The sequence below is a fragment of the Vespa velutina genome, chromosome 5 (assembly GCF_912470025.1).
Source record: "Vespa velutina chromosome 5, iVesVel2.1, whole genome shotgun sequence".
Taxonomy (NCBI): Eukaryota; Metazoa; Arthropoda; class Insecta; order Hymenoptera; family Vespidae; genus Vespa; species Vespa velutina.
This window is the reverse complement of record NC_062192.1, coordinates 4,585,664-4,609,825: the sequence shown is the minus strand read 5'-3', so window position 1 is coordinate 4,609,825 and position 24,162 is coordinate 4,585,664. Positions and strand designations below refer to the sequence as shown.

Sequence of the window (24,162 nt, the reverse complement as noted above, 5' to 3'; positions counted from 1 at the left end):
AAAAAATGAAAACAATGAACAAATGAACGAAACGATCTCACGACGAATCCAATTCTACGACGGTGTTACACGTGTCCACGTATAGAGCTTGTCCTATCAGCTCACCTCGAACGAGAGCAAGGATAGAGTGGTGCTCGTATATGGCGACCGTATACAAGTGCGGAAAAAGGTAAAGAAATTGTTTCCTCATTTGGAAACGCTTGTGGACGCTATGATATATTGTTATAAAAATATAAAGAGAGAGAGAGAGAGAGAGTGAGAGAGAGAGAGAGAGAGAGAGAGATTGTGAGATGATAAGAATAATGATATTCATGATAATGATGATGATGATGATAATGATAAAGATGATAACGATGCTGCTGTTAATGTGATGATTTATATATACATACGTATATAGATATGATGTCTATATAATCGTATCTATATACATACATATTTATATGATAATATATGTGATATATGTATGCGAATATATATATATATATATACGATTTAATGATTTGGATGATGATATCTTGCCTTACACGATAGGAGGACACACGAGAGGCACACGATGAGGTCCTCCAGAACAGAAATCCTCTTTGGTGATCGTGTTAGCCGATCGTGCGAGCCGATCTTATCGCGTGGCTGTCTTATCTGAGTTGGCTTATGAATGTTCGCTTTCTTTCCAACAGTTACTTTTCTCCTATCGACGTTTTTATTATTCATCATAATTATATGCTGATATCTAAATAATTACAAAGGTTTTAGTTATGATCGTTTATATTGGCTGATATGAATTATTATTATTCTTTTATTGCTTCTCGCCGTATTTTTGCTTCTTAAAGTTGATGCGTTTTCATTGTTTTAGGTGAGACGTCGAGAACGAAATAAAGGTGATTAGAAATTCTAATAATGAAATATTTGTTATATAGGATGTATTTAGAATGTTGATTATTTGAATTACATGGGAGACATATCGTTATAATTTCTTCGGATAATGAGAATCATTAGAAATTGAACTTGAAAATTTCCCTTTTTTTTTTTATGTGTGATACTATGTTTCTTTTTTTTTATTATATTCGTCATTATATTTTTCATAAACATACTTGATTATTTGATAAAATTAACATTTGTATAATCATAGCATTGTTTCGAACAATGTTATAAAATATTTATATTTGATTAATTGAAAATTTGGAAATGTTTTTAGAATTTCTAATCGCGTCGTAGCAAATTCACGCTCTCTTTTACTTATTATATATTACTCGTTACGTGAAATATAATTTTTTGTCCTCGATACAACCAGCGATCTTCTTTCTTCATAAACGCGATATGATAAATCAATTATTGATCTTATTACATGTTCGATATAACTTTTTTAAAAAAAATGCATACAAGCGCCGAAATGAAGTTTTATATCTTATCAACTTTATCGCGGTTGAACATAAAAATGATAGAACATAAAAATTGATAAAAGAAAATGAAAAATAGAATATGTGTCACTCGATATCGGCCTTTTTCGGTGATTGAAATAAAATCTCCTCTTTCTTTTTCATTTCGTTCCGTTCGTATTTTATCAGAAAAATCAACCATTGTAGCTTTTTCTACTTTCTTCTCTATTTCCTCTTATCATTTCTTAGAGTTTCATGTTGGTATCTTTGAATACACATGAACGTAAAAAAGGAAAAATATCTAGGCATTCTTATTCGTATTGAGTACATCTCTGAGTGCACGAAGATAAATGAGAGTATGGAATACAAAGAAATTGGTGTTGCTATACTTTCTTTCTCTCTTTCTCTCTCTCTCTCTCTCTCTCTCTCTCTCTTTCTTTCTATCTTTAAAGTAAACACCATCGAAATAGTTCTGAAAAAGTATTGTAGTCTCTTTAAAGTATTATAATTTCTTTCGTTTCACGGATCTATAGATTTTCATTCATTATTAGATGTTTTGAAGAGCGTGCTTCACTTGATACCATCATCCACCATTATCAATATCAACATCATCGTCATCAACGTTTTTTTTCTTTTTCTTTCTTCCTCTTATCCATATTACAGAAAGAGGCTCGCGTATACGCGTATATATATATATATATATATATATATATATATATATGTATGTATATACGTATATATACGTATATATACGTGAAGCGGAAAAATAGAATTACGCGACCCGTAAAGGCCGTTTTGTGAGCACACTTAATGAGAACCACATTTACAGGGTATCCACGATGCAGTTATTGCGCTTTGCATCGAGAAAGAAATAAACGACCGTAGGGAATGCGTCTTGTAACGTTAATTAATTCATCACACGATTTTACTATACTCTTTTAGATATTGCATAATGCTTTCGAAATAGAAATATTATAGGTGTTTATAATTAAAAGGGCGAGTCACGTAACGGTAATGTTTAATAAGATTCTTAAACGCGTGTTGTTTCGAACGTTTCTTGCTTTATCGTAAATTATTCTATTCTATTTCTTCAATTTCCAATGAATCTTCACAATTTTTCTGTTGCATTTTATTGCATCCTTATCTATAATTTTGCTACAATTTATTACGATCTTCAGAGCTCGTCGATTATATATCTAAGCTTTGAATTAGGCTTTTTCTAAGTTATTTATTTCGTAGGAAGAAATTGGTATTATCGAGTTTTCGCCTTCTATTGAATTTTATAGTGATAATTATTACTACCGTGCTGATGGCACGAATATGTTTTTATTATGTTGTACTCGTCTAATTAAAGTTCTCCTTAAAATGGGGTCAGCATCCATAAAATCTGCTAAAGAAAAAACATTTGGTAAGAATTCTTAGCTTTGAAATTCCGTTCTTTTATGTATACATTTTACCTTGGGAAAAGACTTTCTTCTTAATGTAGTTAGTGAATGCTTAATAACATTTTCAACATTTATATTTTCTATCTAAAGAAATTTTATATACATATATACATACATACATATATATATGTATATATATATATATATATATATATATATATATATATATATATATATATATATAAAGGGGTAACATTGCTTTTGGTTGGACGTCCTATGATACTTTAATCATTCTCCATCTCTGAATTAATAAAAAATGAATTATTTCATTTCGCACAAGCATCTTTTTACTTTTATAGCGCTACTGATAACATAATAAATTTTGACTTCATTCGATAAAATAGATATATTGAATGCAACATTTTAATTTTACGATAGATTATTCCCTTGTATTGCATTTTGATATCAATAATTATTTCGACGAATATTCGATAAGTTCCTGTAGTTTCTACATGTACTTACACTCGGATAGAAAGGTAAATTATTTATATAACGTACTTGTATATATTATATTCGATACCTGAGAATCCTGCTTGACATTATTTCCGGTTTTGAATGCGAAATAGTTTTCATTTAATTTCGACGGACGTCATTGAGTGCAAGTATTTTACAAAATTTTATTTAGCTTAAGTTTCAGTTCAGTTTTAAATTATTCAATACATATATACACGTACATACGTACATACGTATTTGATGAAAGCTTGTACGGATTAGGTATGTGTACACAAGAGTGCACGAAGTGCATCGTCGCACCTGCAGTGCGGTGCAGCTTGTCATGAGGAATTATTAGCTCGAACGATTTCTGTCTTCGAAGAAAACAGAACATAGCGTTAACTATCGAGCAAACGACGACAAATGGACAATGATGAATACGTTGACTCGTAAAGGTCACCGCAATGCGTTCAAGCATATGTTTTCACGGACTTAGTCCGAGTTTTAATATATTCAGACCGAACGTAGAACGTCCAACTTTTCCGGACTGAAGAACTTTCTAATAAATTTAGTTTGCTCAAACTTGATGTAATTAAGCGTGAATTCATTATACATACCCAAGATACGTTTGTCAGATGAGACTCTACTAATTATTCTTTTATTTTTACCTATATATTATAACATGACGTGTACATTTTTGCTTAATACTTTGAACCTGATACATAGAATTACATAGAAGATTACATAGAAAGAACGAAAACTTTTTTCGTTTTTATTAATTTTATTTATTTAACAAAAAGAAAACGAAAAGAGCTTCGACATAATGATCTATGTACATATCGTAAAGCTTTGTTATATCATGCTTTCAATAAATATTTTACATATATTGCATGCTTTTGTAAATATATATATATATATATATATATATATATATATATACATATATATGTACATATGTACATACATATACAGTTCATAGTTCATATCTTCGTAGTTCCTGTACTATTCGTTCTTCTCTTTAATAATTTTACGTATTATCTTCTTCTTGTTCTTCATTGTATTTTTAATTCTTATTGTTGCTTGCTTCGCACTTGTTGTTTTATTATATAATTGTCTTTGTTGTTCATTGTTACGCATGATTTTGTTTTCTCTGCACGTGGCCACGTGTCTCTTTCATTCTCCCCTTCCTCTAGCTCTCTCTCCGTTCTTTCGACTAAAAAAGAAAAAAAAAAAAAATGAAAAAAAAAAAAAAAATAAAAAAAGAAACGAATACTAACTCGATAAAATATTTTATGACTTTTTCAAATTTATAAAAATAAAGTTAAAAAAAAGAAACAGAACAAATATAAAAAGATAAAGAGAAAGAAAAACGACTCGACCCTCCTTTCTTTTCTCGAAATACGCGTGCAAGTATTTATTTTTTTATCATATATTTTTAAAGGTAACCTGACGTTCGATTCTTTTGAATATTTTATAATATTTCAAATCTAACATACGACGCTTTTCTCTCGAATGGATAAATAATTTTCTCCTTCAACATTATCGAAGCCGAGCATCATTTTTCTTCTCTTTCTAGAAAAAAAAAGACAAGAAAAAAAGAAGGAAAAAAGAAAACAGAAAAAATACAAAAAAAAAAAAAAGGAAGAAGACAACGATCATCGTGCAACACTCTTTTAATAATACTTTCTCATCGACGTATTTTCACGCTCGTATATATAATTTCTTTCCTCTATCATTCAAGATTTTTATTCTATTTTTTCTCATTCCTACCATCCAAGCGCGAGAAGAGCTTTTATATCCTAAGCCGATTCTTTCGGAAAATACGCGAAGTCGATCTTCAAACTCGTTCGAAAGTTCCTTGTGGTTGTCTCGAATACCTTGCATTCTGAGTTTTGACCGTGACACTTGATAGAGTACTATTGCGTTGCACTTTTTCTTTTAAATTGCGCTCTCCACAAGAGCGAACAAAGAAGCAATCGATACACCTAAAAAGAGAATGAGAGAAGAGAGGTGAGGGAGGAGAGGTAGATGTAGTTTAATCTGCCTTAGTCGATTTAGAAATGAGAGAGCGAGCGAGCGAGCGAGCGAGAGAACGAGAGAGAGAGAGAGAGAGAGAGAGAGAAAATGGAGAGATGCAGAGAAAAAGAGCGAGAGAGAGAGAGAGAGAGAGAGAAGAAGCGAGCGAAAGAGACAGAGAGAGAGAGAGAGAGAGAGAGAGAGAGAAAGAGAGTGATAAGAAGTTGAGGAGAAAAAAGAAAAGAGTGGGAAGGAAGGAAAGAACATTCAAACATATCCGAAATGCCAATTGTTCCAGGACCTAAAGAAGCGCGGTTCCCACACCTGTGACATGCAGGCCCTACAGCCACTTCCGGTCCCCACCACCACAACCAACACCGCGCCTGCCATGACTACTTCCGGTGGGCAGCCACCGCTTCCGCTTTCGGAGACCGCTTGAGTACGATCGAGACCAATCACGATCACCATATCCGCTAATAAGATCACCTATAACTATCATCGTTCTTCTCTACCGATTGCTTCGAGAAATAACCATGGCCATCTGGCCATGAATACGGTGAGCCTGAATCACGATCATTTAAAAAGAAATAAAAAAATTTAAAAAAAAAAAAAAAAAAAAACAAAAAAAAACCAAAAAAAAAATTAACAAAAAAAATAAATAAATAAATAAAATAGAAAAAGAATTCTAGAAAATAATAATAGAAAAAAAAAAAAACTAGAAAAAAGATGGAGAGATATCGTCGAAAAAGAAAGAATAAAGGAACATTGAGAAGAGGAATGTATAAAGCGCGTCACCGGAAGTAGTCGTAAACTTCTTCGTGGAATTTGATAGATTTTCGTGAACACGTATCGCTGATTACTGATACTTTTGTCAATTAACGATAAATTAGTAATCAACGAATAATTTTCGCAACACTTTATCAGGATCACACAATGTATATGACGAAAGTTTCGAGTCAGTTTGAATACATGAGTAATTTCTGTTCTTACAAATTAATTCATTTCGATCCCATTTTTCGTAAAGTGAGAACTGACGTTTCCCATAAACACGATACAATAAGTATAACTTTTGTTCCTGACAATTAATTAGTTTCATTGAAAGTTTTACTAATTTTGAATATAAGATAAATTTATTTGATATTATATCGTTCAAAATAAATTAAATTTTTTGTTAAATTTAGAAATACGTAAAATGGGAAATACCAGTAGATATAATTCGAAATTAAAAATTCTTGAAGATCTTGAAAAATTAATTATTTTAAGTTTTGAAATGATGATTATAATCCTTTTTCACATAATAAATGATTCAAAATGAATTTAACGTTTTCAAGATTGTCAAAATTCTAAACAGTTTTCAAAACTTTTCAAGAATTTTCAATTTCGAATAATTACGGAAACGTTTCGAAACTTCACGATGATCGAATCGTTTCAAAAATTTCTAAGAAATTTGTATTGATTCGGTTCGCATGAAATGTATAAACTTGCTTTAGTCAATCGTTTTCTTTTTTCTTGTGGGACACTTTCTTGTATAGTAGTAGAAAAGTTTACACGTACATATTGTTATTGCTCCAAGCGTTGGAGAAAGCTCTCACATTTTCTTTTTAAAATTTTCTGGCTACTTTCGGTGGTTTACGCTATTTTTTTTTTTCTCTACACACAATAAGTTTTCCATTCTTTTTCGATATTTCACTCTATTTCTTTCGCGAACATTACAAGTAATCCAGTAATCGTAAGTTAGTCCTTATCTACAAAGAATCATATTTATATATATATATATATATATAAAATAATATTTTTATTTTGAATCAAAATATTGAATTAATATTTAAATATTTAAATAAAATGATATTTTAAAATTATATTTTAATTGTGATGTATAACAAAATTTTTGTTCTTGTTTTTTTTTTTATATTTACATCGATTTTTTTTTTTTTATTTTTTTTTTTTTTTTTTACTTGGAGGAATTCAAATTCATGAAGACAAAGAATACCTAGAGGGAAATCATGCGTCAAGGATTTCTTTACGAAATATTCTTCGATGGTTACCATTTTATTAACACTAATTAAGCTTTTGTCGTTCCCTCAAGCGAAAACTGGTCAACTGTTGTCCTACAAGTGTATAATCTCTTGTAACCCGTGAAAGGGTAAAACGCAACGACTTTTTGTCGTATCCATCTCGTCAAGGTCGAACGATAATTATACGAGCTACCCCTTCAGTTCTTTTCGCGATTATTGGATTACGCTTTAAGATCGAGATGCTTACTTCTAGTTAGAAGGACGAAGCTATAATAAAACTTGATTACACGGTAATTAATATCGGATATTCGTCGTTCGAGCATGGAATATGACCTTTTGATCCGAATAATTTGAGAAAGATAATAACTCATTGTTTGATCTCTATTAAAGGAAAGATTTTTTCTTTAAAGAAGTGATTTTTTTGATTCATCGAGATAATTAAATAATCGACGAAATATCAGAATTGATATTCGCTTATTCTCGAAACTTATTGGCTCATAGCTCAGTATCAGTTAATATTTCTAGCATAGTCTCGTTGTTTTATCCGAACATAATGGAGAGTGTGTTTAGTGAGATGATTTCTCGCAAAGTATGTATCGGCCATAGTATCGAGTCTACTATCGAGGCGGTTCAGTCAGCAAGTGGATGATGAATCAGCCGGTAATCGAACACCAAAGCTCGTTGCTCGAATTTCGATCCTGAGAGCTGTGGATGCTCGACTCGAGGACGAAGCTAGTTCGAGAAAGGAGCTTGATCCTTCGAAACGAGGTCGAAGGTAAATTTGCACAGAGGTAAACCGTCGAAATACCTGGTGTGGAATGAATGCGTTCCCAATGGCTTATCTCACAGTTACTCTTCTGCATAGAATCGTCATTGTTCGATCGATATCTCGAACGACAAAGTTTCAATAAAATCAAAAAAAATATAATTATACGATATATAATGATTATCTATATCAATTTTAGTTTATCTTTATTATTTTAGAATCGAGATTTATTCGATGTTTCTTATGTTTTGATTCAATCGAAAATGAAATCGAAATGTAGAATTCGTTCGTTTTAAATTATGAGAATGAGCTTCGTTATTTGTTCATCGATCGTACAGTAACAACTTTATCTCTTTCTCTTTCTCTTATTCTCTACCCCTTTTCTCTCGAAGTAAGTCTGAGAGAGCCTCGAGGTATAATCTAGTAGAGATATCGATCAAAGTTCTTGACTCTCAGCTGTGTTACTCTTCTCTCTATATCTTCCTGGGGTGCCAGCAACCGAGTCGAGTGTGTTATTTCTATCGCTCATTCTCCTGCTCTAGAGCCAGCTTCGACGAGATAGCCGTTCTGTGCAAATGTGTGTATGTGTTGTGATGGATCACACAAACAAGCGTATAGACAAAAAGAGACGCGTACGCGCCATCAGCAGCACTTTCACGGACGTCTCGACTTATTCTCGAGATACTCTCGAGCTTCTCTCTCCTTCTTCTTACTTTTGGCCCATCTCTCTATCTCTTTCTAACCCTTTTGGTGTGAACCAGTCAGCTATTCTATATCTCTCGTTTCTTTCACCTTCTATCTTCCGACACTCTTCCATCATTCGTGTTTTTTTTTTTTTTCTTTACACTGTTTCGTTGATTCCTTCTTTCGCATGACAATTGTGACAGTTGTTTCTTCTCTCTCTGTCTCTCTCTCTCTCTCTCTCTCTGCGTCTCCTTTTTGAATCTTTCACAGCACTCAGCAATCTGGCCGACTTTTCAAGAACACGTGCCATAGCAAAGCCTATTTTCCTTCTCGAATTCATCGTTCAACTTTCGGAAATCCGATAGTTGTACAAGTAGTCAAAGTCCATCTTTTCCTATGAGATCGCCTCTGTCTTTCTCTTCTTCTTTTTTCTTCTTTTTTATCGACTTTCTAAATTGAACTCCGCTATCGAACTTTGACCGATCGATTGGCGGGTTTCGTTGGAATGCCTGTTATACGACTGATTCGTTGTTCGAGTTTCTTCATCCTTTGCCGTTTTATTGCTCCCTTTGATCGATTCTTCGAATCTCAATTTTACTATTCTTCGATTCGTTTTTTCTTTCCCGCGTAAATTTGTCGAAATTGTTTGGTACTTTTACATGATTTGCTTTCTCTTTCAGATGATCCCTTTTAATTTTTAATGTATAGTGAATTCGAAAAATTAGATAGATAATCTTTGTTAAACTGTACTAAGAACCTGTCAAAAAGATGAAAATATTTTTACACTCGAAATCGACAAGTTGTCTTTTAAATGGAAACAAATTGTAGGTAATAATGATATGTCGTTACATCGCTAACGAAAATTAAAATTATATTGATCTTAATTTTTTCTAATAATACGATAGAAATTGTTCAATAAATTATTTTATAAAAGTATATTATTTTTCTTTTAAAATTGATCGATTTTAATGATAAAACTTGATAAAAGTTCATAAAAATTCGTTCACATACATATTTCACTTTATGTTCTTCGTTCGTATATACCGACTTACGACGGCCAATTCGTACTTGCCAGTTTAATAAATTTTCTGTGAGATTGGCAAATTCGAATGCGTCCAAACGTGAAATCGTAATATAAGCATCGGCTTCAAATCGATGGATTTAGTATCGGATATAATTTAGATTCAGTGAATCTATCGATCTAATTCGGATTCGTTGAGAGATGTAAATGTTGAAGAGAAATTATTTACATCAAGCTCAAGTTTACGTTTCATATTAAAAAATTGTTTCTATTTTGTCAAAGTTTGTAAGGAAAATACATAGAATCTTCAACGAAACAATAATGATAAAGTTTAAAAACAATTTGCTTTGTAAAGATTAAATACAATACAATTTCGATGTAACTTCGGTGTAACATTAGAATTCAGTCGTATTACGTCGCGTACACGCAGTCAGATAAACGCAGAGAAGCGAGATTTGAATGCGAGATTTGAATACAAGATTTGAATGCAAGATAAGAACGAGATGTCTCAGTGTCACATTATAATTTCAGATAGAATTTCACACGAGTTTGTCAGTACTATATCAAAAAAGAAAAAAAAAAAAAAAAAAAAAAAAAAAAAAAAAAAAAAAAAAGATTCTTATAATCCAAAGAATTATATCTTCTAGTATATTGGCAATTTCATATTTAGCTTCCCATTTTTCGTGAAATGTTCCAGAAGGCTGGCTTTAAAAGGGATTTCTTTTTCTCTTTCTCTTTTACTCTCGTTTGACTTTCGGAAATTTGGTTCAAGCTTGAAAAAAGCGGTGACAATAGATGACCGAGTTCTAGACTGTTCATGATTGGCGCGCTTGTTACGAATAACTTTCAAAAACTGCCGACTATTCCGAGAACTCGCATGAGTTTCGTTAATAGCTGCATCGGATTCCGGCCGAGTTTTTAAGAATACAAAGAGAAAGAGAAAGAGAAAGAGAAAGAGAGAGAGAGAGAGAGAGAGAGAGAGAGAGAGAGAAATAGATAGATAGTAGGATTTTCGGCTTATAGCGAGATATCCGTCATAGTTTCACCGAACGAATACAATATACCATGAACACGATAAGCTTCTTGCAACAGAACGTTTTCTTTCTGTCAGAAAATTAAGATATACTATTTAGACTTACGAACAATTATTCTTATCATGAAAGAATCTGACGTTATAATCATTTATTCCCTGATAATCTCGACTTTCCTTATCATTTTATTATCACAAATTCGATCGAGCTCTTTTGACCAAAAGTAGTTGAAGTAATGGAATATCTATCTATTGGTAATATAACGAAGCTAATATTATCGTAATTAGATGAGTATCGATTATGTTGCATGTAGGTTTACATTTTGTGGCTAGCCAGAATCATAGAAATTTTATGATATTCCAATAATTCTATTAATACGATTACTGACGTTGACACGTTGAAAATGTATCCCCTAGCAACATAATTTTCTACATTTATATGTACCAATTAATGTTATTGAATAATTTATTCCGACGAAATAATTATACGTTTTTTCATTTGATAATATTGATATTATAAAATGTATGATTATTTTCGATCTATCGAATGTCTTAATAAAATAATTAAGACATTTTTCAACGTTAAAAATCATTCGATTTTATAGATTTGTTTTTTTTTTTTTTTTTTTTTTTTTTTATGAAGAATATATACATATATATATATATATATATATATATATATATATATATATATATATATATATATCTATAGTATATCCGATCGATGAAGTACTTTAAATGTATTGACTGATTTGCAATGGATTAATGGTATCATCTTTTATTTCTTACATTAAGTACTTCGATTAATACAGTCGATATAAATATTCAAATTAGTTGGGTTTAAGTTTCATTCGAACATCTGCGCGCGTTCAAATCTTCTCTCCGACACTTTATCCATGACGATATTCAATTTCGATTGTGACATTTAAAATCCATTCATATCTCTTCGTCTTATTAAATTTATTTCTATAGAGAAAAGAGAGAAAGGAGATTATTTTCTCATTGTAAGCATCTCGATCTCATCAAAATACTTTTCGATATTGAATACGATTGAATTTATACAAGAATAAATTATCTTTCATTTTCAATGTTTGACGATAAGAAATAGATTTACAAACGATACAATGTATGCATATATTGCAGTAAAGAAAGAACGAATACACGAGTCGACGAGATAGAAGTTTCGAAATGTCTACTACTACCCGGGAGAAATAATCGAGAGATTATTTGAAAAAATGAGGAAAAATCGACGAGAAGTTTCTCAAGATATATCATCGGATCAAGAATGGAATATTCAAGCAAGATAAAAATTGAGAGAATGGAATTGATACGATTTAACTACGATCCAAGATCAACGATTGATTCTTCTTGAAGAAATTTTGTATTGGATCTCGTCGATGAGACTATATGCACTGTTAATTTTTATTTCTAATATACATGCACATATACACACAAATACACACACATACACACACAGAGATGATTTTGATTCCGGCGAGAAAAGATAGAAAAAGATTGAATCGATGATTTTGCATAGGGATCTTAATAGCGAGATTAAACGTCCAAAACGTTTCAACGGTGACCATAGAAATTCACGGTCTCGTTGTAACCTTTCGAAAAGAAATTCTTCGCGTTTGACTTCGCGTTTACAGAAATTTTCATTGGACCGTATGACAGAAATTATAATGATAATACGTTAATACTTTAGATCCAGAAAGTCACTCGCAAAGGATTACTATAGAATTTCCAAGAATGATGATTCGAACGAATTGAATTTCTACATTGAGTTTGAATCATTATTCGGGATTCGTTTTATCGATGTTAATTATATCGACATTCATCGACGTTCGATATATTATGATGTTGTTTGCGCGCTTCTCTGTAATTTGTTTATCTTATCAGAAAAGGATGTAGGAAGAAGATAGAAAAAAAGAATGAGATCTAATTCTTAATAAAATGAATCGATTCTACCTACGAGAGGAAAGATAGACAAGTTGCGAAATGAGAAAATGGCACCATAATATGCCTTACTCCGAGTCGTATAGTTATTTTTCATATCTCGCAAAAAGTTTTAGATATATTCGATAATCTCAAACGTGGTGAGATCGTGACGATCTTACGAATAATTCGTATGTGAATGATATATATTAATAAATCTATGTACTTATTTTTGTTGATTAGGCGATCGGGCTTCGGGTCGAACTTCGTCGTTTCCTTAAAAAGAGAAATTTTTCACCGTTTCTTAATTCCTCATTTTCTCTTGATGCATGTATAACTAATTACTTATTAATATTTAATATAATATCGAAAATTAAAATTTTTCATAATTATCAATCGTTTTTTAAGATGTCATTAAAAGCGTATGCAAATATGCAGGTACAGTGTGTCTTAAAATTTAAAATATCTATTTTAATGAAATCGGCTGAATTTATAAAGAAGAAGAAGAAAAAAAAAAGAAAAGAATTCACATAAATTTATATTTATTACTTAATTATGATTCAAAAAATGATTTATATATTTTAACTCAAAATTTTATTGATTAATATCTGCCATGTTCAATATGTGCTATATCTTTATATCTGCAAATTTTAAATCTATCCTTAGGGTTGCGAAAAAAAAAAACACATTTTGTAATTGTTATTTTGTATATGTCGAGTCTTCCAATGACTTCCGTAATTGAACAATTGCCGTACTTATTTGATACCAATTGTTTGTTATGTGCTGTTCTCGTTTTCTTCCTACCTCGTCCGGATATGAATCCAATTCTTTTAAGTTTTCTTCACAAGTTCACGAATCGCATTGTCTATAGAATGATTTCATTACATTGCACTCATTTGATATGGGATATTATAGCAAAGATGCATTCTTGTGTATTTATTGTTAGAATTTTGAATGTGAATGAGAATAAAATTTGAAAATTTATATATTTTTAACAAATACTGAACATAATAAATATAAAAGAAAAGTAAATTTTTAAAAATATTATCCGATTTCATCTAAATAGATAATTAATCTTTTTTTTACACACTGTACCTATGTACATATTCGATAAATTTTGAAGACATTTAGTCGTCTTCATCGTAGCTATAATTCTACATTATTTATCTATCTATTTAATATAGAAAATCTTTAGAACGAAAGATGCTTAGAATTTATGGACTATCAGTAGTTTCGATGAATCGACGTGGTTCCCGAAGAATTTCTCTATGATAATTATAGTTTGCGATATTGCTAATGAAATATTTCGTTTCATCTCTAACGTGGAGAAAAGACGAAATTTTCATGAGCTGAGCGACGCGTTATAAAGTGCGATTCATTAAGGGTCTCGTGTCTGTCTGGAATTGTCGATAAAACGGAGCAACAATATTTTATTTCAAATTTTTATCCATGCCAACCGCGATGTCCAAAAGCGGAGCGAAATAGAAAATAAAAGAGAAATTATTGTCCATGTTTATAAATAATATCAATAATATTGATAATAATAATAAATAATAATAATAATAATAATAATAATAATAACAATAATAATAATAATAATAATAATAATAATAATGATAATAATAATAAATAAATAAATAAATAAATAACGATTGAATAGAAGAGATAGGGAGAGAGAGAGAGAGAAAGAGAGAGAGAGAGAGAGAGAGAGACAGAGACAAAGGGGAGAGAGAGAGAGAGAGAGAGATAGAGAGAGAGACAGGGACCCACGTACCTTTGTATTCTATTAAAACTAAAAGTAAGATAATGCCCTCGTTCTTTCAAAGTTCCGCGTTCGGTCGTGCCCGATCGCGAAGATATTTTAGACACGATACTTAATTAAAAATCGCTGGACGTCGATTTGAAGAACGTCCCTCTCGTCGTTGTTTCGCTGTACGATCGATCGTTGAGACGCCTTCGGTAGACAGATAGTAGATTTTCCGTTTAATTTAATCTCTTCGCGATAAATGTTAATACGAAGCTTAAATTAAACAATACGATTATTAACAATTTTTACGATACATTCCTTCTACGCGTTTACGTTGTTCCAATTATCAGATGATGTCCTATCGTGAGTAGATTTTTTATTTACTCTCCGTGTAGATTGGTGTAACATATACATATACATATACATATACACACACACACACAGACATACACAGACATAGACACATATATATATACATATATAAATATACATATTATAAGGGAATTAATAAAAAATTTGAGAAAGATAGAAAGAGTTTGTGAAGTAAATTATTATTTGGACAGAATGAGAATACGCTTAAATATTCTGACGTTTTTCACAAATTTGTTGAAATAAAAAGAGAAAAAAATCAACGAGTGCAAAAAGAGAACTCGTTGAAAGAATTTAAAAAGTGATGAACGAATCGATATCTCGACTAACGATCGATCGATACAAGCGCGTTATAATATCATACGGAAAAGAAAAAAGAGATAGATAAAAAGAGAGAAAGAATGCTCGTAAAAAGAAAAAATAACAATAGCGACTATCCGTGTAATCAGGATATAAATAAATACATTCTAGGTTGTAAATATTTCGTCGAAGTTCGTAAGGAATATTTATTTGCGTTGAATGTAATTAACTTTGTAATTATCTGTAACAATTTAACTTGGAGTTGAAGAAGAAAAAGAAAAAAAGAAGGCAGAGAGTAATAACATATACACTATATATATATATATATATATATATATATATATATATGTATATATATATATATATATATATATATATGTATATATATATGTATATATATATGTATATATATATGTATACATTATATATATATATATGTATATATATGTATATATATATATATATATATATATATATATATATACAATATTATATTATAAATATTATATTACGAGTGAAAAGCAGAGGAACAGAGATTATACATATATGAAACAAATTTACTCTCTCTCACACACACTTGCAGCACTATGCGTCGCGCAATAAAATAAATTCTAAATCGTTTCAAACTACTAGTATGCGTGAAAGTTTGAATGTGTTCAAGGTTTTAAGAAAGAAAGAGAGAGAGAGAGAGAGAGAGAGAGAGAGAGAGAGAGAGAGAGTGTGATCGAGTGAATATATATGTTGTGTGTATGTATGCGAGAGAGATAAAGAGAAAGATAAAAAAGATAGAACAAAAGAGAGTATATACTTGTGTGTCGTGAAAAAAAAAAAAAGGTTTCTTGTCGTTTTAAGCCACAATTAGAACCACTGTACAAGGTAGTAGTAAAACAAAAAACGAGAAAAACAAAAAACAAGAAAAACAATATGCAAGAGCAGTTTCGAATTAGAATTGAAGAGATAGGAAGAGAGAAGGGAAGAGAAAGAGGAGAAAGATTTAAAACTAGCGTGGGAGAATTATCGTCGCAAAAAAATTTCAGGATTAGCCATTAAAAGATAATTAATTTCATTTACCATGGGCATAAGTATAGCACACAGTGCGCAACGTGATGTTTTAGCTTCTATTATCCTCCCTCTCCTTTCATTAATATATAGCGATTAAGAAACAGCAAGGACTGCAAAAATTTCTTTCGCCCTCCTTTCTCGTGTGCCAAACTTGCGGAAGTTTATCATCGAGCGTCGTTCATATTTTTGATTAAAATCTATAAAGATAGAAAATTCTTTGATCGCTCCCCTTTCTTTTATCGGACTTTTATTTCCAATAAAGTATGAAGAAGGGCATCTATGTAAAACCTGAGATGCAATTCGATCGTCGCATTTAAATGCGTTTCGTACTTCATGAATTAGATAATTACTCGACTTTTATTTCAATTTCAATTCCTTCGTTCCCTTTTGCATCGACACGTTTTACGCGTGTAAATCTTAGAAATTCTCGTGTTAAACTACGATACGTTGATACGAGTAATTAGAAGCTGACAAGAGAGCTGTTCGATCGATCACGTTTTGTACTTTGTGCTTGAAACGAGCCATCCTTTTGTAGTGAGTACGTAATTGATTGGTTGAATAATTAATTAATAATTGTAAGTAACGCAAGCGAGTAAGATAAGAAGATGAATAATAATAATAATAATAATAATAATAATGATAAGAATAATAATAATGATAGGATTAAGAATAATAATAAGAATAATAATAATAATAAGAATAATAATAATAATTAATAATAATACTAAAAAAAAATAAAAAAAAAATAATAATAATAATAAAACGCAAAGCGATGGATAAGTTACGTTTCGTCGGCGTCGTTGCGTTTTGTAGAAAAAGAAGAGAAGAGAAGAGGGAGAAGAAGAGAGGAGGAGAGGAAGAAACCAAAAGGAAAAGGAAAAAAAAAATAATAATGAGTCTTTCAATTCACTACCGTACTGCCAATTTTTCCGAAGCGACGTAATAACTTTAAATAAGAAGGTTTAATAGGCGAAATACACGATGCCCGTCTCTCGTCGTACATACATGCATTCATACATACATTCATACATACATTCATACATAAAATTCATATATACATACATACATAGATACATACATACATACGTACATAAGCTTATTATTTTTTTCTTTGTTCGTTTTGAGCATTTGCCAGTGGTGAGTCCTAGAAGGACTTTAAGATTCTCTAATGGTATCATTTCATTCAAAAAAATGAGAGGGCAACGGAGGGAATTCCAATGTTTCCTTTTCTTTTCTTTTTCTTTTTCTTTTTCTTTTTTTTTTCTTTTCTTTTTTTTTTTTTTTTTTTTTTTTTGAATAAGCGCTTTCGTCGACGAGATGAGATTTAAATGCAAAGTGAGATAAAATGCATTATTATTTTAATCAAGCGAAAGCAAATTATTTATTATGTTTATCATCGATTATATATAAATGTCGCAAATATGCACAACATCAGAATGAGTAAGATAGGGAAAGAGATTAGATGATTTGTCTTGCTCGAGCTGAGTATATTCCCCTTCTTAAGAAATATACACACACACATAAACGCATATACACGTATATATACACACACACGCAGTCGTGCATATTACTGTATAGCGTATAACACGTACATGTATATTTCAAATAGAATCAGAGATTTTAGTTATAAGAATTACAAAGTTTTCTTTATTCGAATATCGTTTGACCCCAAAATTCAAGATGAATTTTAAACTCGTCCCTCTCGTGAGTGTAATTGTTCGCTGTTTAAAAAGGAAAGAAAGAAAGAAATAATAAAAAAAAAAAAAAAAAAAGAAAAAAAAAGAAAAAGAAAAGAAAAATACGATTCTTTTGTAAGCAAGGCACTTGCCGTCCATGTATTTCTACGCGAGTCATAATCTGAATGCAAAAGCGATTTTTGTCGAGCACCGTATGTTCCTTACACACCGAGAACTCAATATTACACATCTTATTATTAATTTACGATCATTATTATTATTATTATTATTATTATTATTATTGCATAGGAATTAATTAATCGATTAATATTACGTTTCACATACGTGGAGACAAACGCACGTGCACACGTCGACAACAGACGATTTCATGAGATTTAAGATTCGTTCGCTAAGAAATACGATGGGCGTCGAAATTCATTCATTGTCTTAATATTTTTCCTTAACAATTCGAAATAATATTTTCGATATTTTTTTTTTTTTTTTTTTTTTTTTTTTTTCTATACAACTCTATACAGTTCGTCGCTTTTCGATGCTAACGAACTAATCCATTGAATAAAATAGCTCTTCGTTCTTCAAACAGACTTATATTCTCTCTTTCACAGATCATATAATGATCTGTTTTCATAATTCTCGATCGTTTCAATTTTTAACACTTCGACAACTTTCTAATGACTTATTATTCCAATGTTTTTAGCATATGGTCAAAAATGAATATCGTTTTTTGGACGTTGTTATATCTTATAAAACATTTGGAACGTTTTAATCAGAATCCCAGAATATGGGTTTTGTAATAGGCAATCTCAATTTTCTTAAAATATGAATTTCACACGTTTTGAAAAAGAGTCGTGTCTCGTAAAACATTTATTATATGAGATTTTGTATTTTTATTATACCTTTTGAATTAAGGAAATGTTAAGATGATACAATTAACTGTGTTATCTCAATTTTTCTCGGCATACCACGGCTGAATTCGGCTGAATTTGCTTCGAGAGACATGCCAAATACGCTTAAAATGGTGAAACGGAACAATTCGTTCGTAGGAAAGCGCAGAATCGTCGTGGGAACGGTCGATTATTCGATATCTAGAAAATAAATTGTACTTATTTCGGGAATTGTTGAATCCATCGTGTGGTTTTCTTCGTTCAAAGGAAGCTTTCGTTGAGAGTGGGCGAACTTTACATTTTTCTCTTTGCAAAAGAGGTTTCCACTCTTTCTTGGGTGTATGTGTGTGTGTGCGTGTGTGTATGTGTGTGTGAAACGCATTAACAGAATATTATTAGTATTATATATTCCGACATCTGTCATAAACTTATATATAAAAATAAATCAATTGTGATTTTGATGATTATCTCTTCTATTGGATTTCGAGGATTGTATTTCGTATATCGATGTTTGGCAATAATAATAATAATCCTATTCTTAATCGTATTAAATTGATGATCGAGAAAAAATAATAGAAGAAGAGAATGAGTGAAAGAAAAAGAAAAGAGATCAAGTGTAATTACGCCCGAGAAGATGAAAGAAAAAGAAAAGGAAAGAAAAAGAGCAAAAAAAAAAAAAAAAAAAAAAAAAAAAAAAAGAAAACGAAATAAAAAGGAAAAAGAAAATAGAAACTATTCCAATTAGATATAAAGAAAAAGGGACAAACGTTTTAATCGAAGGCGTTATTCAACTTCGATAATTTCCGCGCCTTACTAAAGAAAAAAAAAAAAAAAAAAAAAAAAAAAAAAAAAAAAAAAAAAAAAAAAAAAAAAAAAAGAAAGAAAGAAAAAAGGGAAAGATAAATAAATTGATCTTCGTATTATCTATCATCATACTCTCTTTACCCTCTGACAGTCCTTCACTTAGCTTCCCTTGAGACGATAAGGGAGATGTGAGACCGATTAAATCGATTTCTCGTTGATAGTCTTACTAAAAGATTCGATGAACCTATATAATAGTGACTCCGTTCTATCGTCATCGTTCCTCGCCTTTTGAAATCTCGATCGTCTAGATTTAAATGTTCTATTTTTACAAATATCTTACTACACATACACACACACACACACACACACACACACACACACATATATATATATATATATATATATATAACTTGACGATAATTTAATTTCAACGAAACGAGAGAGATTCATTTATGTAGATAAGAGTACTCTTTAGCATTTCTTTGTTCTTCGGGAATTGTAGAAAATCATCTCCCAAGAGTAATCAAAATTGAAAAAGATAAAGAGAAAAAAAGAAAATAAAAAGAGAGAGAGAGAGAGAGAGAGAAGTAGTAGAGAGAAAGGCATGAATGTTCTACTCGTATAAAAAAAATTATCATTTATTGTACGTTCGAACTCTTTCACATTATTTTTTTTTTTTTTTTTTTTTTTCTTATAATCGTCAGTCGTTCTAAGAATATTATTGAGTCGATAAATTTAAGATTACATTCTTTGATCGTATTCAAAAAAAACAAAAAAAAAAAGCAAAAAGGAAAACAAAAAATAGTCGATGCTCCGTTAAAAGCATATAGTCATTAGGATAGAAGGTATATTGTGACACTATAAAGGAAAACTTTATCGATAAAGTACTATGGAACGTTGTATAGTTATTGATTAATCGTTTTATCGATCGTTTCTATTCAATCAAAATCTTATGACTTACTTTTTTTTTTTTTTTATATATGTTACGTCACACTTAATACTTAAAGATACGTTTTCCCAATCGAATTAATATCCCTGTCTTATTGATTTCTTAATAAAATAATGTTATTATCAAACGAGACGTATCAATAATAGCTAATAATTCTAGTCAATTTTTTTCTTTGATTATAAGATATTTAAAATAAAAATAGAATATATCGTATATTACAGAATATTTCAAAGGGAAGATCTTGTTAACTATCGAGATAGAGTATACGTACTTGTTAACCCATCGTTAGAAAGTTTCTAGTTAATTACGAAAATGTGAATATCCTGTAAGGAAGATCAGGACGGCTCAAACAACTATGTTACGATCGTATCGCACGCACATCGGATAATTAAACGTAGCTACTTGTGATAACGTTAAAAGCGATCAATTCAAACTATTCTGCTCGACTAGACACAAGCTTTGTATTTAATGATTCACATTTACGATTTCTACCCTTTGCACGATGATATCAAATCTTATAATTAAAGGCAACGTTCGACGTGAGTTATATGAATAAACAATTGTAACATTGTGTTAAGAGAAACAAAAGAAGCAAAAAAAAAGAAACCAGAAAAAAAAGAACTAGAAAAACAGTGAATTTTTATTAACAAAGTTTATTAAACAGATAAACGAGTAAATGAAAGGCAAAGGGATCGTATAGAATATTTAAATTAATAGCGGCTTTGCTCAACCGATTCATTGCGAGGATACTACAATTTCTTACCTGAAAAGAAATCGTCCTTTGTGAAGGTACAATCCATTAAATCGTTTCACTACAATTAATTGCCCCTTGACGTTGAGAGGATGATCCATCGAGTGTAGGACGTCGTTATTATAAAATAAAGGCGACAGAAAGTGGGTACCTTTTCTCCTTCTTTAAGCTTATAGTAAATCTATCATCAAATATCGATCGCATTATATTATGAATTTATTAATCAGGCTATTTATTTTAATAACCTGTGCAAGGATGATTTGTTACGTTTTTATAAAGACAAAAATTAAACGATTAGATTGTTTTCTCATTTGCGCGAAACATTCTTTCATAAATTCTATGAAAATGAATTAATTCTAAAACGTTTTAATAGAAATTAAAGAAGCCTCGTATTTCGCTTTCTTGATTTCGAGTCCCGTCGGCTTGTGCGTTCGTCTACGTGCGCGTGTGCTTGTGCGTATGCGTGTGTGCGTGTGTATATGTATGCCAAAAGAGCGTAGATGTATTTAACGATAAAGATAAAGAAAAGGAAAAGAGAAAAAAGGGAAAAGAAGAAAAGAAAAGAAAAGAAAAGAAGATAGAGAAGATGTCAAAGTCGTTAGAGGATTTAATCACTTATCCTGATCGCTCCCAACTTTCTCCTCCTTCGTACAAGATTGCCTTTTCCTTACTTTACTTAAAGAAATAAAGAAAAAAAAAAACTTGCAAAAAGGTTTCGCGATAATATGGGATTGGGATACTATCTAGACGGCTTAGAAATATATGAAAAAGTGACGGTGCAAGCACGTGTGTTGGTATCTGCGTTTGAAAGAAAAAGAGAGGAAGGAAGAGAGAGAGAGAGAGAGAGAGAGAGAGAGAGAGAGAGAAATAATGAAAAAGCGCGAAAGAAACTGAGTGCAAATTGAATGGAAATTATTGATAAAATATAGGATGGGAATTTAAAATAGTTTCGGAAAATTTCTATATGTATTTTCTATCCTAAACAATAATTATTTAAAATATCAATAATTGTTTAACTCGTTCGAATATTATCGATTATTGCCTAATAACGTTAAATGATTCGTCTATGCTATGTTTCTATTAGACTATGATTATTTTCATTTATATAGATTGTAAAAATATAATGATCATATAAACTGATTTTTATATCTATTTAAATTGATGAAATAGATAAAATTAAATAAGTTCATATATCATTATAATTTTTAATTTTTTGTTTTTTTCTGTTTTTTTTTTTTTTTTTTTTTTTTTTTTTTTTTTATTTCTTTAAATATTCATCCATCTCGTTTCAATTTTAACAAAAACGTTTGAAATAGTCTAGTATGTAAATGCTAAAAATGTAAACTAAACGTGTTCGTTAGTATTCCATTTTTTTTTTCTTTCTTTCTTTCTTTTGTTCTATTGAAACAGAGTACATGGTTATAAATTTGTCGAGACTATTTTAGAAATCATCGTGTGTAAAGAACAGCTGAGAGTAAAGAGGATTATCAAACGAAGATCGATGAATCGAAACGAACTTTTCCTAAACGAAGGGATTAACCTTCTCGTAAAAATCGCGAGTCGATATCGTTTATTTAGGAATGTATTACGAGCGACGGAATCTGGGCGCGATTTTCCGTGAGTTGCTAGAAAATAAAAAAAAGAAGAAAAAAAAAAAGAAGAAAAAAAAAGAAAAGAAAAAAAGAAAAGAAAAAAAGGAAAAAACGAAAAAAGAAGAGAAAAAATAAAAGCGTACAACCGATCGTGGATCGATTGGTTGCCGGAGTTTTAAAAACAGGTTGCACGTGGATCTGCACACCAGTGGAACCCACTTCGATGCCTCAAGAATATATTTATTATCGAACATTTCATGAAATAATGAACTGTCTGAAGAGATATATAAAAATAAAGTACTGTCTTTATTCACGTTGTTTCGACCTATCCTTTTCTGCTTTTTTTCTCCTTCAAAATTCAATCCTCTTGTTGATGACTCTTTATTTTTTTATTTAATTTTAACTACGTAGCAAGAGAGAACGTAGAAATGTTCTTCTCATAAACATCGTTATATGGGTTATTATATCTCTGATGATAATTTATTAACAAAGTATTTCTATTTTATTTACTCTTACATATATCACTTATATTTAATGATTCAAAAGGAATACTCTTAAATTTCTTTGAATAAATCATTGTTTTTCATATAACGAGTTAACATTAACACAGTACCTATAATTTAACGCTTAATTTCTTTATGTGTGTGTGTATATATTTTCTTTTAATTTGCGTTGATATAAAAAACGCGTAAGTATCAACGTAAGTATCAATATATATATGTATATATATATATATATATATATATATATATATATATATATGTGTGTGTGTGTATGTGTAAATATTTATAATTAATAATGCAATTAATTATCTTCTCTTCACTGACGCGAAGCTTGTATAATTTTAAGATGCTCTTATGATTAAACTAGACGGTGTAATGGCAATGCGGCTTACCACGTAAGGGATACCACATTATTGTCTAGTAGTAAAACCCACAAGTGGTCGTACATTCCTACGATAAGATTCTCTATCATATTTGCGGCTTGCCACGATATTAAATCTTCAATCAAGTAAGTAAGTGTGCCATTTCTTTTATCCATGAGAAAGCATTTCTACATTTTTTTTTTTTTTTTTTTAATTAAATACTCATTTTTAACCCTTTGCACTTTCTACATTTTCTTTGTTTGGTCATCGAAAGTAATTTTCACATACAAAATTTGTATTTGTATAGCAATATACACGTAAGTAGGTATATAAATATTAATAAATACAATAGCAATTATTTGATATAAATATATTTTGTTTAATATCACTAACATAGTGGAATAATAATAATAATAATAATAATA

General features: G+C 30.5%; 1 protein-coding gene across 7 annotated transcripts in view; it reads left to right on the top strand.

Moving 5' to 3' along the window:
* The window catches only part of LOC124949079 (potassium voltage-gated channel protein Shal), a 106,304-nt gene extending 82,215 nt beyond the window's left edge, over window positions 1-24,089 (top strand). For 2 of the 7 annotated variants that reach the window (XM_047493636.1, XM_047493638.1), the window contains 2 exons: window positions 5,565-5,822; window positions 11,926-13,704. In XM_047493636.1, the coding sequence (XP_047349592.1) occupies window positions 5,565-5,705 (141 nt within the window). In that variant the 3' untranslated portion in view covers window positions 5,706-5,822; window positions 11,926-13,704. Of the gene's footprint in view, window positions 1-85; window positions 283-5,564; window positions 7,043-11,925; window positions 13,705-15,843; window positions 17,201-23,742 lie in introns of those variants that run through there. The other 5 variants (XM_047493635.1, XM_047493632.1, XM_047493637.1 and 2 more) reach the window with 5 other exon arrangements.
* Window positions 24,090-24,162: the final 73 nt, after the last annotated feature.